The following is a 17,667-nucleotide window of genomic DNA, read 5'->3' as shown; positions in this document are numbered from 1 at the left end:
ACGAAGTGTTGCATCTGATGAGATGATACGCTTCTACCGGAGGAAAGGAATCCAAATGTCGTAACTTCTGCTGCTGACAAAGGACTACTTTCACTATCATTAGTTCCAAATGGCTTCAAAATTTAATTCCAAACTGAAATCGAATGGTCCTCCTAGTCTTTGATCAGAATCCATGATTTATTTGATAAAGCACAGAAGGGGTATTATTCTCTTCCTAGATGACGGGACTGACAACCCTTTTTCTCAGCCTTAGTTAGTTTTAATCTTTGATCAGAAGGGATATCCCGTGAATTTTGTTTGCAAGCATATTAAATCATTTTGTTTTCCCGGTGCTACGCATTTTATTTTATTTTATTTTTTTTGCTTTCATGATTCATCGCTATTTTTTTCTAATTCAGAATTATAGTCATGATTGGACAATGATTAGGGTGTGAGTCTTCTCTCTCTCTCTCTCTCTCTCTCTCTCTATATATATATATATATATATTGTAGATTAAGCATTATCCGAGTATGAGCGTATTATTTGTCATTCCACAATATCCCAAGCCGGCTGAAAAAAGAAAATGGTGGGGGTTGCATTCACGGTCTTTGCTTTATTTAATTTGTGGTGATACATTATGTAGTTCTTTTTTCATCCTGAAAACTGCAGCCCAATGATCCCCTGCCTATATTACCTGGCAACAGCATAATTGTATAGCGAATATATATGAAACTTGTTCAAGGCTAAATATGCTCAAGGCTTAGGCTGTAGCCTACCAAAACTCGAATATTGTATTCCCTGTTATCAAGTAGTAGGAGGCCTATAAAACTTACAAGTCATTCATGCACTATAGTTGCGCACAAGACCACACTAGTTATTCAATAATGATAATTGATGCAAAGAGTTTGACTGATCAATTATATAGAAAGTTCTAATTGTTGGAAGCCTTGTCTTTTCGTGAAAGTGCATAGAATTTGGCTAAGTTTGGCAGATTAGGAGCATTGGGATGTGTCTAATGGTTTATTATAGTTTATGTTCTCACGTGTTCGTATGTGTTTTGTTGCTTTATTAATAGTCTGCTTTTGTTCCTGCTCAACATGCATCCCCTTGAGGGGAAAATTAAATATGTGAGGTTGATTGGGTTAGGTGATTTAAGGTATTAAAACTAATCGTATCTGATCAGTTGACATGGTTGTTAAGAATTATGTGGCACGAATTAATTAATCCTTGTAAGATCTCAATCCTATCCCACTTTGTGGGAGTGCTTTGGTATTGAATAGATCGTACAAATTTCTTCTAGGGTTTAATAAAATATAGTTGATGCTTTGATCATTCTTTAAATTATGTTTGTTTCTCATCTAGTTCTTTATCAAAAAAAATCATCTTACAGGATATGGTTTTCTTCCAAGAATAGAGTTATTCAATTATTTAAATGTCTTATTATTAAAAAAATACAATCTCGAATTAATACTTGATGTTGCGTAATATTCATTATATGATATTAAGAATAAAACCAATATTAAAATGTTCAAGAGATTTCGAAGTGGAGGATGTATAATAACACTATATATACAAATATATGATTGTAGGCGATATATTTATGGAGGATCACTATATATACTCTTTATCCTTAATATAAAACTTAATTGAGAAGTTAATATTAGTCCAATATGTGAGATTTATTTTACATCTTTATTTTTTTTTAAATAATCTTATTAATATTTTTCCAACAATAATTAAGTAGGAGAGAGAAGAATTAAGAAAAATTTTAGAGTGTTTAAAAAATAATCATATTAATTAATTAATTAATATTTTAATATATTTAAATTAATTAACTAGGTTTATAAAAAAACTTAATTGAGAAGTTTTTTTCAAGCGATTCATCCCTAATGCCCATGACTTGCAGGCTTGAAGAATGAAGCATCTTCCCGCTTTTGCTGGCAATGCCCAAAAATCGTCCAAACTTGAAGGTGAACGTGACATATAAACAACTTGGAATTCAAATTTAAGTTTATACAACAATAATTGTCTTTTGCACCGTAACAATGAGGAGCTTGGAGGAGGGATGTTTTTTTATTATGCAAAAAATAAATTATACGATATTCACTGTATTTCTATTATTTTTATAGCAACAGCAATTATGTTTTGCACCAAACTTTTTTTCCCTCTTGATCGTCCCTTGAGCTTGCTTGAATTAATGGCCACAGGATCAGGCATCAGGAGAATACAAGTCAAGAGCTACAGTTAATTAGGGACTTGAGTCCCTTAATCATTCTACGTCGCGCGGTTTGCTGCCTCTTATTAATTGATAACTACTGATAATTAGTGCTTATTAATATAATATATATTATATAAAACTTTGGTCCTCAATTATTGTATAAATACTGTTTACATTGGACTTTTGTCTTTTTCTTTTTGTTTTGGACTTGTTTTTTTTGGGTTCTGATCATTAGAAACAATCCAACCCTCTCAATTTGCAGGGGAATTATTCTAGTCAGGACTAGTAATGTTTCTTTGTGAGAGTGTGACACGGACATCGCCATAACTTGATGATTAGTAAAAACAAAACATTGAAAAACACGTTTAAACTTGTATTGTCTATTGTTTTCTAAGTGGTGGTGGAAAACTGGAAAGGTACTCATCTATTCCTATTTATAAAATACTTCCAACATATTTTACATAGATCAAGAAAAACCTTAAAATGCATTAACTCTCCATTAAAATATAATAATTTTTTAACTTTACCCATATTTAATATAACTATAGTGTAGGTAGTTATAATTTCAATTGGATCAAGGCGAGGAAAAGAGCCATAGTCTAGTGGTCGACCAGGAGCATAATTGTCAGTACTAAAAAAGTCCATGAAGAAATTGGTAGCAATTTGTGTTAAAAATTTAATGAAGTGACTTATAAATAGGATCCAAAAAAACCTTCTCTCTCTACCCTATAAATAAGGTCAGAGGAGTATACTATTTAACATTTTCCCCCTCCTTTTGGACTTTGAACTGTTTAGCTATCTATGGTTTGCAAATCAAAATACAATTATTAGATTCATTATTTTGAATAAGAGAGATTATTTTGGATGGATTGGAGGCTAAACCCGAACTAATTGATAATCACATTTTCAATGAGTTGTATTCCAGAAAATTTGATAGACAAGGTAAACCAATTGTTACCCCTTGTTACTTAAGAAATTAAAATGCCCAGCGTATGCGTCTTATCAATCACCATATGAAGTTTCGGAAATGAATTCAACAGCTACTAAGGTTAATACTGGATGTGGTTGTAACTATAATACTTGAAACCCTTGACAGCTCGAAATGGATCTTCTCCGTCCATTTCTCTTCATATCTCTCTCCAGTCAAATCTGAGTCGTTGAATAATGCATTCAAGAGTTTAGACAAGTACATTTTATTCCATGATATCTTTATTAGTTACCTCCACTTTTTCTGTTATTTGCCCCAAACAAAAATGCCTCTGTCATAAGACAGCAAAAAGATGAAGGGCTGGGTAATTGATTGGAAGCAAACAAAAAATAGAAACATAATATTTCTGGTTTTTATCGTAACCAGTGGATTCTACTGGATGGTTGAAACTTGACCCAAGAGAGACAGTAGAGGAACTCGCCGGAAGTAATCATTTTAATTTCCCTGGACAGCTACCAATCACCAAGAAAAAAAGAGTAATAAATGGTTTTAACGAACAAAAAGGAAAATTACTAGAATAACTTTCAAATTCTGGGGACCTGGAATTTTTGTCGACATCAACTTTTAGAATTAATGAAGCTGATAGAAACATGATTTTGACGTCTCCTTCATAATTTGAAGAATGAGTTAAACACACTAATGATATACATAATATTCAGTTTCTCATATCTGTTATTTTACCCCCTCAGCCTTATAGTTTAGATTGAGACTCCTCATCTGTCGAGACCCTCTTGTCTGTTTGACGCACAGTGAACTGTTAATATGTTAACTCGTCGTTCACCTAACTTGATTGGGAACTATATCCCCACCATTGATATGTTTCTAGTAACCGTTTTAATTGATTATATATGTATCCAATAATGGATTTAATTGAAGTCCAATAATATATATGAGGAGCTCGATCTGATTGACATGTAGACCCTGATGTTTGATTATTACAATTGACAATTCTCTTATTTTGTCCACATATATGTGGACAGCCAAACATGACCCCCACCTCTGCCTCTCTTTCATCGCGTGGCCTGTGCTGTTTTGTGACAGGTTATTAAGGTTAATCTTTCAGCACACAATTATAATTTTCTGCCTCCAGATAACTATATTGACAAACAACTAAAAACTAAATCACATTGGTAAAACCGTGTTTTATAGGGTGTGGGGACCTTTTCACTCACTCTCTAGAGGAGTTTTATAGGATATTGCAGACCATACATAGTTCTTGGTTAGTTAAGGATTTATTTAAAACGTTAATTATTAGACATGCTAAATTTTACTTATGAGGCTCTCTAATATGAAACTCATAATTTGTCGGATTTTGGCACAAGAGATGTATAACAAAGTAATAGTGTTCGAAGAAGATATACGCATTGCCGCCATTTTTAGATGGAGGGTTGGTGCATATCACTTTTTTTATTTGAATAACAATAATATAAATGGGTCATATATAAGAATGAAAACTTCAAAATTAAATTTGAATCTGAATGGAAACTAGTAATGTGATCAAATGTGCACAGAGGAATAGGCAATAGGATGGCTCAGATTGAGCTTTCAAGAAGGTGGCAGCATATGAAGACGATGGAGAATGGGCTACATACAAACAAAATTGTTATAGAAGAGCTTCCAGAAATGGGGTTTTGTTTACCCCTCTCACCAACCCAATAATGCATCTCTTCATTTCAACTATCTCTTTATCAATCAGTTCCACGTCACACAGCTCTTGTCGTCACTGATTGGATCCACGTGGGCCCCCTCTCATCCATCATCATCATTATTTCTTTTAATTTCCCATCAAATTATTTTCTTATTAAAAAAAAAAAAAACCTCATGTGATAATCATGCATGCGGCTATACACATTGCATGCACCCACTGTGTCTTTACCCTAAAGCCTCCCTCTCTTTCTCCCTCTTTCTGGAGGTTCGTTCTTCTGATATGATCAGAAAGTGAAGATCGTCGCCTACTATAATGGACATAATACCTTCACCAGCCACACAAACATCGACATCTGTCTCTTAAACACACATGCCACGTCGTCCTCCATGCTTACACTTTTCTTTTTTTTTGGTTGGGGTTTTGTATTTCTCTACTTCCAAACATATATGTACACCACTAATTAATCATGCATAGATATCTTCTCTATATGTATTCTTTTGTTTCATACAGAGCTACATATAAAGCCCCACGCCCATGTTGCATTTTTCAAACGAGCTAGTTCATGTCCCCCCAAATTATTATTCAAGTAACCCCATCGATCTTTCGTATATAGTGGTCTTATTATAAGCCCTAGCTAGCTAAACCCTGGTTTCAGCATGTGGGTTGAGTTTATTAATTAAATATTACATATATATAAGCGCTTGTGTAATGTATTTGATTATGTTAATTAATTATATGTGCTGTTACAATTAGAAGGGAACTGATATTAATTGCTGGATGATGATGGGAGCCAATCATGTGTGTTTGAGAGGTGTCTATACGTGATTGATGATGCTTATGCTTGTAGAAATCAGTTTCCTGGGTTCTCAAGCTATCACAAGAATCTTCAGTGTCTTTCTTTTCTCCTATATACATTTCTTTATTTCAGAATTGAATATATGACTATTTTAAAAACCTGAAAATGACATAAAGTCATCAATTGTGGGTCTCTCCGACTGACTAATCATTCATTCAATTTATACATATATCCACACTTATGTATAGATATAGATTTGATATTAATTAATCAATTAATTAATCTTAATCAGGTGTTTTTTCATTGCGCACTGTGTGATATTCCTTGTGATGGTGGATTTCCCTACATTGTTACTGAATCCATCATCTTTGTTGACAAATGACACTGATGATGATCAGTTCAGATATCGATGGGGAATCTATAGCCAGCAGGATCGTACTTTTCATATATATGCTGTTCAATCTAATTATTTTAAAAGATATGGTTTGCTTTTTAGTGTATCATAATTACGTCCCACTTTTTATTAATTCCCAGTGAATGAATAATGAACAATGATGATGCTCGTTTTGATGGGAATGAGACTTAGAAGGATTATATTAATCTCTGTCAAAAAGAGCCCATTCTTTTTCTAATTTGGGCACATAATAAACTGAAGGGTGCATATAATCACCCGAGAAGTCTGAGATCCAGAGAATGAGCTATGAAGAAGGAAAAAGAAAAAAAGAAAGAAAGAAAGAAAGAAAGCTTCTTTCTTGATTTCCAAGTACGAGAACTATTCTGCTTTTGATTTCTTCTAAAAGTGAGTTACCTCCTTTACGATAAAGTGAAAGGAAAAAAAAGTAATGGCTGTTCATTAATTAATTCAGAAAAAACTACAAAACTTTCAAGAAAAGACGCACGCTTATCTCTTTCTTCATCAAAAGCGGTTGGCGAAATCGTTAAAGCACAAAGACGTCGGCCATTTTCTTCCCTTTTCTTTAATTTTATGGTTAAAAAGCTGTGGTGGAAAACCTAACCTAGAAATATATATTTATATATTATGACCGAGCACAATATATATTATTTTTGGAATCCGAATTTTATCTCTTTGAATTCTGATTTTCCATGTCCATCGTATAATTAAATTATTCTGTATAATATGCTTCTACTCTGGAAGCAGCTGTTTCAACACAAAGTCGTTGATCTCTCTGTCTTTTTGTCTCCCTCTTTGTTTTTTTTTTTATTATTTATATGACTTGATCTTCTGCTGGATTACCAATATAAATATAATGTCGTCTGAGAATGTTTATGACTGTAAATAAAAAGCAACTTAAAATATTACTTGACTCTCTACATATATGGTATACGTAGGACTCAACGTCGAATAAGAAAGAAGGAAAGGGAACATTGGTTATTAAAAAAAGTAAATTTTATATACAATTACACTCTTAATTTTAGACTATTTCTTTCCAGGTGTGTCATTATATAATATAATTGTGAGAGATTCAACTGGTTTATGCTATAATTTTTGGTTAAATGATGAGCAGAAGAAATATATAATGAATTAGGGTGCAGCATGAAAGAGCCATAAGATTTTCTTGTCAAGGAAATCTTAGGATAATCATTGAAATTAGTTGTTTATGTGTAAAACTAGAAAGAAACGAAAGTGCAAGAAAACAGCATATAAAATAATTACAATGTGGGGCCCAGAGGGATGTTGATCACGATTCCCCCCACACGAAACCGAAAACGTGGGCCAATGACACTCCGAGAATGACACGTGTGTACGGCAGCAACCTCACGCTGACTTGGCCTCATTTCATTGGCCACTGTTCACGCTCACTCGCACAAAACCGTCGCACTGAATTATGAGCCCTAATTATGGATTTAATGCCCCACTTTGAAACCCTGAGGCTCTCAGGGAACATGTCAGTATGTCACAAAAGAAGAGCTCCGACTTTCACAGGGCATAATGCATTAATTATTTCATGATCATGCAAATTAATTAGGGGTAATGAACCCTTCTCTTTCATCTGCCCATAAAGTTATCCGAATCCAAACATATTAAAAACTACTCCTCCGTTAAATATAAAACTCACTTCATAATATAAATTATATTATAAAATAGATTTTATATTTAGTATAAAAAAATATAATCTGAATTTTTTGTTAATCTAAATATACTATATATGCTTTTATTGCGATGAAACATTCAATTGAAATCAAAAAGAAAAAAGAAAGAAAGAAAGAAAGTTGAAAGGAGTATGAAAGCGTCACTCATTGTCCAACACCTTCCCCCTCCTCTTCTCCTATAGGCCTGCAACAAATTAAAAGTTGTACTATATGCCTAATTAGTTTAATTGAAAAGCCCTAGCCTAGTCTTCATGTTTTGCTTGTCTGGGATAAATATGTATACATCATTATTAATTAATGATAATTAATTTCAAAATCATACATATAATCAATGTTCCACGTCAAAGCCTGCCACAATACGACGTGTGTACTCTAATTACGTGGCATCCCAAGTGTCCTCCAACGCGTGCCCATCTCCTTTGATTTAGGCTTTTTCTAATTAATCAAGTCTTTTATTTCTCAATATAAAGTATAAACACACCTCAATCACTTTCACTGCCATATACACTGTTCATTTTATCATCACCACCATCCACTTAATCCGCCCACGTTAATTATACTATTATCTTGCGGTACTACTCCTCTGGTCTTATTCACAAGACAGAAAAAAAAAACTTTCTTTATTCTATTTATAGGGCATTGAAAAAAAAAATTGTATGGATATACAATTTTACTATTTATTTATTATTATTTATTATTATGTTAACTTTATTTATATGAGATATACTTCTTCAGTCCTAAATATTATTTAGAACCAAAAGAGTCATGTATATTAAATAGAGATAAAACTGAAAAATTGTTGAATTTTAAATAAGAGTTAATTAAATTTAAAGTTTTTGTTAGTTTACATAAAACATGCTGAAAATAACTTATAAATAGGATTATAAGAGTAATTAATAATACATGCCTTTTGAGTGTTAACATTTTTTTGTGCCTTGATTTTTGGGCATCGTGGCTCATTAATTAATTAATCTGATTGATTCATAGTATGTGAGGGTAGGTTAATTAATGTGATTAATTATGTACTGTTTTCCCGACAGGATCATGGGCACTACATAATTACACAGTAACTGTCTCGCACATGGTTACTGCCACGTAAGATATGGCAAAGCGACCCCACTGATTGATATTTGCATTAATTCAATTAAATATTCTCACTTGAGGGGTGAAAATGACGTGTCATCTGAATCTGAATATGTATTGGCCGCAGTGACCCATTTTGCAAGTAATCCAAGGGTATATAGGATATATATGCTAACTCCTTGTTTTTATTCACATTAATTAATGTGCATACTAAGTTTTCCCCCAGTAGTGCCCTTGCCACATTATTCACAGACATCTATAGTGTGAATATCTACCCCTGCTCTCTCATATACTACGTCCAGTCTTTAATATAAGATCTAATTGACTAATTTAGAGAGATTAAAGAAATTAGTTTAGTTAGTTATTTATTATAAATAGATATTGTCTTTCTTAAAATACTTTTACTAATTATGTATATTAGCTAGAATTACCATTTGATAAAACCTTCAACATGTATAATTACTACAAGGACTATTTTAGAAAAAATGAATAAATATCAAAGACAAAATAGATTGGGGTTTTATATTTAGGACCAAAATAAAAGTCAAATAAGCTTTTATAATAGGGAACGGGCATAGCATTTCACTGTAATCTCCTTTAATTTAATGCCACTTTTCTTTCTTTAATGTGCTCCAATTAATAAAACATATATATAATATCGTGTATCTGTATATGTATATCACGCGCGTTATAATTTTTTTATTTTATTTTATTTACTATCATGAAAAATTATTTAATTTGTCTAAATTCTCTCATTTCGATGTAAAAACAATGTCATTTTTTTTTTCAATATATATCAATTAAATATCAAAATCATCACATCAAGTTTCAACAAATTAACTTGTACTACCTCCGGTCATATTTATAAGACATCAGTTGTAGTCTACAACCGAGATCTTATAAATAAGACCAGAGGTAGTATTAATTAGTCCACGATGCCATTAAAAACACTGAACCACATAAATGATTGCAAGTAATACTATTATCTTGCCAGAGAAGGAGATATTGAATATGACAAATCCTATACACCCTAGCGATATACAATTAAGCGTAAACTCAATTATCCAAGGACTTGATATGGATTGGGAGGGAAATTGGGTAGCGTTAGGCATGAGAGACGGCAATACTTGTTTGTAATTTGGTATCGCATGATCCCTCTACTTTTCAAAAATAAATTAGTTCATAAAATATTTAAAAATAATTTTATAAAAAAATATGTTAATAATCTGCGCTATGGTACGACCAACAACGCACAAAACTATCCACATGGTTTTAATTGTAATTAAATTAAGCCGGACAAATCCATGTATATTTCTAACATAGTCTCACTCCTTTATCCCACCAGTGTGAAGCTTTATTATATATAATTAACTGATATTTTTGTCCCTCTAATAAGATATAAAACACATTAGCATAATAATGCTGATGAAAATTAAACAAATAAAACAAGAGAAGCAATCTGCCCCTGCTTTGGGATTTCTAATTGGATATTTGATGAATCACCAATAAAAGTGTGCAAGTGTGTGTGTGTGTAGGAGCCAGAGAGGGACCACAATCCAGTGATAATTAAATTTGTCATATTTGCTCTTTAATAGTAGTAGTAATAATAATATATTATGATTTATTTAGATAAACCATGCTGTGACAAATACTCTTTTTGTCTATATGCACATTATTATTGGCCTCCTGATCCCCCAGAAGAACTTTAAAAAAAGGGTGTTCAAAATCCAACATCTCTATATACACACAGTAACAGAATAATTGAATTTGCAGATAAGGTACAACACGTTTTTATGGGCCTTGAGGGCTGTCTTCGTCTGGGGGACCCCTTATTAAAGACAATGTGGGGTGTCCCACAGTCACGTTGCTCCAAACTGTAAATTATTATCTGTGATCGAAAATGGAACAGATGGGACTTCCTTTTTATTTTCTCTTCTTTTTCTTTGCGATTTCCATCAAAGAGATTCTATTTCCAGCTATCAGATTGTATTATTTCTTCTGTTTTTCCCAGATCTATCTCGTCCATGTCCTGGAATCAACATATCCATTCATCAAATGCTTCACGTGCTTGTCCAGATCCATTTCAATATCTCGAGCCCCGACGTTCCTTAACTTGAATATTATATTGTTTGGTTCTTTTAAAACCAAATTCTTAGTGTGGTAATTTAATTAATGGATAAGATATTATACTCTTTCTTCTGATCATAAACTAGTTCCCGAGCTTTTTTTTTTTTTTTGAGTTTGCGAGGCAAATACTATGGAGATTTTATTGGGTTTGATAATAATTTATATCAATAGAACAAGCTTCTGCTTTTTCAGCATGAACTTTTTTTTTAAGAAAAAACATCGTAGACAGATATATAGTCTGATAAAAGATGGAGAGTAAAAATTTTATATAGTATAGTTGGTGCACAGAATCAATAAAAAAGTATGAGTTGATTTGACACTTGATTAGAAATCTTCTCTTCTAGTAGTGCTTCTTATACGTTTGCCCACTGATCTGACATGCATAAATTAGGCGTGCACAAATATTAAAACGCCAAAAATGAAGTAAATTAAAATTCTTGATTTTGGTTAAAAAATTTAAGATTCTTGATATGTGACAATTACCAGATTCAATGAACTACGAATAAATAAAAAAATTAAATCATCCAAAAGTAATGAAAAAACAAAATATTGCACGTATATATGAAGAGATCTTTAAAATCAAACCCAAACCAGAAAAAGCGTTCGTTTGAATTTGGTGGCGCTAGGTCTCCTATGGCTTGACATTTTGGACCACAACCCTAATCTATTAAACGAAATTAGTACAGAAAAAGTTAACGAACGTCATTAATTAAAAGTAAACGAAAATGATCACGAACTATAATATTCACCGTTAATGGACGAACGCAGCGAAGCATATTCGGTTTATTATATTCTCACTACGTAGATTCTGTAGTTGACGCACGTCTCGCACAAATTAAATTAATTAATAATCAGATTTCCTGTTTATGATTAATTACCATATCACAGCGTTTCTTTTGGGGACCAAGTGGTGGGGTGGTGGGATTAACCACTTTTCTGTATAAAATACAAAAATAAAAAAGGAGAAGTTTGGAGGGTCTCTCATAATTTTGCTGGTCCTTTAATTTGTCAATTTGTAGCTGTACAAATCAATAATAGTTGTGGACTTTATGAGTCTGGGGGATTTCTTGTAACTTTGGTTTTTGTTGAAACTTGATGATATAACTAATTAACCAGTTATACAAGCATGTCCCTGATGGAATATTATAGTGAGAAATTCTAAATGGCAAGGACTCTTATATTTTCCGGACTATATATACACATGGCACCAACGTTTCTGCCTCTACACCTTAGCATTAGTTCAAATACCCAGCCCTCACATTAAGATTATATCCACATTTCTATGTCCAGATCTACAATACAAAAACCTCACTGAAAAAATATTTCGAAAACGTCCTTGCTTTCCTTTTAGTTTTCTCTCTCTTTCTCTCATATTCAAACAGCAAAATCATGGGTCTTAGAGACATTGGTGCTTCGTTGCCTCCTGGTTTTCGGTTTTATCCCAGTGATGAAGAATTGGTGTGCCATTATCTCTCCAAAAAGATCTCAAACGAGGAAGCTCTCAAGGGTACTTTGGTCGAAATCGACCTGCATACATGCGAGCCATGGCAGCTTCCTGGTATGATTTATATATATGTCTCCTGATTCTCCTTCTGATTAATCGATCTGTTTCTGATACCTGTGTGGTTTGTTAATTTGTAAGTTTGTCACATAGAGCATGATCTCTCCGAGATTTTAACAATATAAAGATTATCCTTAATTGCTGCTTTGGTTCTGGGTTTATGAGATGATCAGGAAGGGAGGGGAGTGGTTTGTATATGGTTTACTTCTCAAAAAGATAAGCAACCAGGTGGTTGTCTTGTACTCCCGCTGGTTTTGGGTGGTTTTTTAATTGAAATCAGACCATGGTCTACGAACAAACATGCGAAGCAATTAATGATAATATTTGAATATACGAGGCAGACCGACATGCCTCGCCATATAGTTACCTATAGAATACGCAGTCTGCTGCTGTGGAGAGAGAAAGAGGGAGGGGTTTCCATTGATTAGTCAATTCTTCAATGATTATGCAAATCGCCGTTTCTTGATTATGTCATCTCTCCCAATAAATATTTTAACTCTGCATACATCCCCTTCTTCTTCTTCTTCTTCTTCTTCTCCTTCTTCTTTCACATGCGCCCTCCTACACCAGACGTCTTAACATCAGAGTTCTTTATAATTAATCTGCTACGAGTCTCTCTATTTAATTTCCGTCTCTTTTTGTTTCTGATCCATTGTTTCCTTTAGTTGAAAAGGCCTTCTCTCATGCATCAGTTTTCATTATATGTCCTGGCCAGTAAAATACAAATACTAAACTACAAATAATTACTTTAATTCCACGATAGTGCGCTATTTTTATTTTGACAAGGGGTGCTTCTCATGTGCAAGTTATATAGAATTAGATCCCACACTTACCCCAACAATTTAGTTTACTTCCATACCCATACACAGAGACATGCACATGCACCACAGTACCCCCCCCTTTCTCTCTACCCACACATTAAATTATACATATAGGTCCCTTAATCGCTTACACGTCATAAATTGGGACGTTATTTATCATTGTATTCTCAATTAATATATACATGTTGTAGTATTTACGAGGTAAGGCCATAAATATATATAGAGCGATGTGGGATGAACAGAAGCCGATATTCCTGTGTGTTGTATAATTAATTAATGAGTAGGCAGATATACAGATGATATGGCTAGGTAGAGACTCTATAATTTATCTTAAGACCGAAGCTAAGTAAGTTGGTTCATGCACATAATTATCATCCGGATGTGACGAGTTTTAGGCTTATGTATTATAATAACTAAGTTGACAAAGCAAAACACCCTGGCCAAGCAACGTAAGACTGCTGTTACAACAGTTGTTAAAATCACTCTCAGATACGTGACCATCTGGCACTTCATTACTCCTTCACGAGTTTTCATTTTCACCTCATCATGTTCGATCACGTTATTATTATAGGCACTTGGACCCCTCAATCATTCCACCAACATTAAGCGTGTCACTAATTTGCTAATTTCGACGTGCTTCTCAGGTTGATTTTGACTGATTAATTACTTTTCATCTCTCTGTGTTTACATTAATTATTTACAATATTATGTGATATATCCACTGTCACTCTCAACAAACTAAAGAATGGCTTTTTGTGTACATGAAAAGAGATTCTTGATCTTCCTTGCGTAAATCACCATCATCATCATCATCAGCTGGCATGGATATATGGATCGTGAATGGCCGTGAAAAACGGTAAAAAGAGAAAGAGGAAAAGCTGGTTACGTAATTTACATAGATAGAAAAAACCTCCGAACAATTCCAAGTCCCAGAGTTTTGTCATGGCCTTCTAGTGGGAAACCTTATATATCATATTGATGAAGAAGCTGACATGATGATGATTCACGCAATACCTAATTATTCCTCAAGAGACAAAATAGTTAATGAATGACATATACACATATCTATGAACTATGATCAAACCATACAATGGTGCCTATTTTTGTACCGAATATGACTCACTTATATAACTATATATATATATATATATATATCTTCACTGTGTAAATTATATATGCAGAGGTGGCTAAGCTCAACGCGAACGAGTGGTACTTCTTCAGCTTCCGGGACCGCAAATACGCGACGGGGTTTCGGACCAATAGGGCGACGACATCTGGATATTGGAAAGCCACGGGCAAGGATCGAACGGTGGTGGATCCGATGACGAGAGAGGTTGTAGGGATGAGGAAGACGTTGGTGTTCTACAGGAACAGAGCTCCCAATGGTATCAAAACGGGTTGGATCATGCATGAGTTCCGCTTGGAGACCCCACAAATGCCCCCTAAGGTTCGTTTTCACATTTCTTCCTTTCAATGGCCTCTTTTTTTCAAATTCTGATGCATATATATTCTACCATTAATTAATTTTAACAAGTTCTAATTAATTAGCTAATATACAAAACCAGGTATAGTTTGATAACAAAAGCCGCCAACGGGATTAAGGGCAATTATTTAATTTGAATATTTAAGTCGTCTGACGTAGCTAGTTCCTTTTCAGGGTTTTGAAAGTGTGTCAAAGAATCAAAAATCAATTCCTGTGTGGTTTTGAAAATGAAGGTTGTGTGCGTGCATGTGAAGTGGGATCTCATAAAATTTCGCCACCTTATAGATAAAGGACGTGGAATGGGCAAGTCTTAGAAAGCAAGAAGGAAGGAAAGAAAAAGGAAGACAATTTGTGAGAGGGTTATCCAAATCCTAGCTATTCAAGGATAAAAATAGGGGAAATTAAGAGAAAAAGGGAAAAGGGGTGTTGAAATTAATAAAGTGAGAAAAGATAAAGGCGTGTGCGTGCATTAAAGGGTTAAGATTCGAATGAAGAAGCTAATTAATTAGGTCAAACTTTGGTTGATGATTACAGGAAGACTGGGTTTTGTGTAGAGTATTCCACAAAACCAAATCAGATGACAACACCAACAACAGCAATATCAGTGCCGAACTCATGTGGGATTCCATTTCATCTCCTTCTCTAACTTTGGCTTCTTCGTCTTCTCCAACCAGCCACAACTTCCCTCTCCTCGCCTACAACCAACTTTCCTCTTCTTCTACTTCCTCCATCCCCACCTTCATTAATAACACCCAACCCAACCATCATTCTAATTCTCTCCTCAACTTTCTTCAATTTTCTCGGGAAACAAACACCGCCACCACCAGCACCGTTACTCAGGACCAGATTAGCCCCAGAGGCGGCGGCGGCGGCGATGATGGCTATGGCGGCTTCTTCTGGGACATGGGCCTCGAAGATAACAGCGGTTTTCAGAATGGCGTCGATGCTATGCGATCCTTCGAGGTTGATAATAATAGCATGGTCTTGTTGTGAAGCGTTGGTGTGTATAGTGTTTTGTGGATTATTAATTATTGTTCCTATAAAAATTACCAAAAATTTGTTCATTGTGATGTATTTGTGGTGTCTGGCTTTGAGGAACAAGTCACGTGCTTGATCGCAAGTTGTAATAGGGGTTATGTGGTATACTGTTCAAGTGCTTAGAAGTATATGGTCGATCAATTAGTTTTTTTTAAAATTATTTTTTGGGGTATACATCAATTAGGCTGTAGTGAAAATATATATATGATCCTCTATGTACAATTTGTTTGTGTTAATTAGTGTCAACTTATTCGCTATTTGGATCTTATATATGGTATATATGGATTGGTTCCGAACTTCTTCTCTTCCCTTCCCATCCTCTTCTTTCTTTAACCATTAGATTAATATTTTAACAGTTCATATTTAAATTTTTTTAAATTATTATAAAAATAAATAAATAATAAATTACAAACAATATTAAAATTTAATTTGAATGGTTTGGAAATGCTCTAAATGTTTCTAAAATTTTTAATAAATAATTTATAAAAAATTAAAATCTAAACCGTTAAAATATGTTAATCTAATGGTAAAGAAAAAAAGAGGAGGGAAGAGGATGGGAAAGGAAGAGGAATTTTGACCTACCATTTTTTTTGTTCTTTGTGTTGGTTAAGCGCCATGATTAAGCAAAACTATATAGCTAATTATGCCCCACTTGGATGGCTGAAATGAGGAACTATGTAATAATTAAAAGAATGCAAAACCAATGCCACGAAATATACTTTAATGGTGTTCGGATTGCTATTGAAATAACAGGACAACAGTGTTGTTATTTCAACTCTAGATATTTATATTTGCATCAACCAAATGTGACTTAGACAGTCACTTTAAGATTTATATTTATTGTCTTCAAATTTTTAATTCCTAGTTACCAATAAAATATTATTTCTATTTCGCATAATGTTTCTTTTAAATAAAATATATATTAAAATTTTAATAACAATATATCTGTAATCTAGATATCCAGATCAAACCAAATACTCCTCCGGTCCTTAATATAGGACCCAATTCTTGAGTTGATTTTGGTCTTAAATATAAGACCTATTTCTCATGTTTATCAATTTTATCTAAATTACCCCCATGGATACTCCCTCAACCATAATCAAGTAGAAGAGAGAGAAGATATTAAGGGGGTGTTTGGCAACCTCCAAACCATGGTTTCAAAAGCACTTTTCCGTAAAACGAGACAAATTCCTCTACATATTTACTTTATAAGCTGTAAAAACACTTTTGAAATCATAGTTTGATTTCTATCCAAACACCCCCTAAGAAAGATGACTATGGTATTTTAGGAAAAATGTATCACTTTTCTTCTAATTAACTAACTTACCTAACTTTCTTAATCTAATTAAATTAGTTAAATGGATCTTATATTAAGGATCGGAGGAATACGTTCTACTGCCCAAAAAAAAAACTACTAAAGTATATAGGAAGTATAAAAGATAAAGAGTCATCTTCCGATTTCGCTCAAACATCCTTTTTCATGTACATATAATAAAAACAATATCAAAGATAATTTACTCGAAACTGATAACGAATAGATTGCCAATATGCCCACTCATAAGAAATGGTGCCATATGAAATTACTCCCACACTTCTTTGCCTCAGCGATTAACCCCGTTAACCAGATATGAATTTAGTTTGCAAATATTTAACGCTCTACTCATTATTATATACTGAACTATAATTATACTTGCACGGTACATCTCATGAATAAACACCTGGTAAATATGTAGCTGGCGTAATTAATTATGTGTAACGGGAGAACAGGGCTGTAAATCAATGATAAAGAAAACAACAGATGACCCAATCAAT

At 33.6% G+C, this 17,667-nt stretch overlaps 1 protein-coding gene across 1 annotated transcript; it reads left to right on the top strand.

Annotated features, from left to right (window-relative positions):
* Window positions 1-14,586: 14,586 nt before the first annotated feature.
* On the top strand, window positions 14,587-16,048 carry LOC114732030 (NAC domain-containing protein 77-like). Its single transcript, XM_028919305.1, has 2 exons — window positions 14,587-14,781; window positions 15,352-16,048. The coding sequence occupies exons 1-2, from the start codon at window positions 14,656-14,658 to the stop codon at window positions 15,808-15,810; spliced, it is 585 nt and encodes a 194-aa protein (XP_028775138.1). The 5' UTR covers window positions 14,587-14,655; the 3' UTR covers window positions 15,811-16,048.
* Window positions 16,049-17,667: the final 1,619 nt, after the last annotated feature.

Source organism: Neltuma alba, unplaced genomic scaffold (assembly GCF_004799145.2).
Source record: "Neltuma alba isolate B1F8T4 unplaced genomic scaffold, ASM479914v2 tig00002549_pilon, whole genome shotgun sequence".
NCBI classification, from domain to species: Eukaryota; Viridiplantae; Streptophyta; class Magnoliopsida; order Fabales; family Fabaceae; genus Neltuma; species Neltuma alba.
Note: the sequence above shows the minus strand (reverse complement) of the source record. Positions and strands in the feature narration are given on the sequence as shown.

Coding starts and splice junctions, on each gene's coding strand:
- LOC114732030 (XM_028919305.1), top strand. CDS start 14,656: ATGACGAGAGAGGTTGTAGGGATGAGGAAGACGTTGGTGTTCTACAGG. Junction 14,782..15,351: donor CCCCACAAATGCCCCCTAAG/GTTCGTTTTCAC, acceptor TGATGATTACAG/GAAGACTGGGTTTTGTGTAG.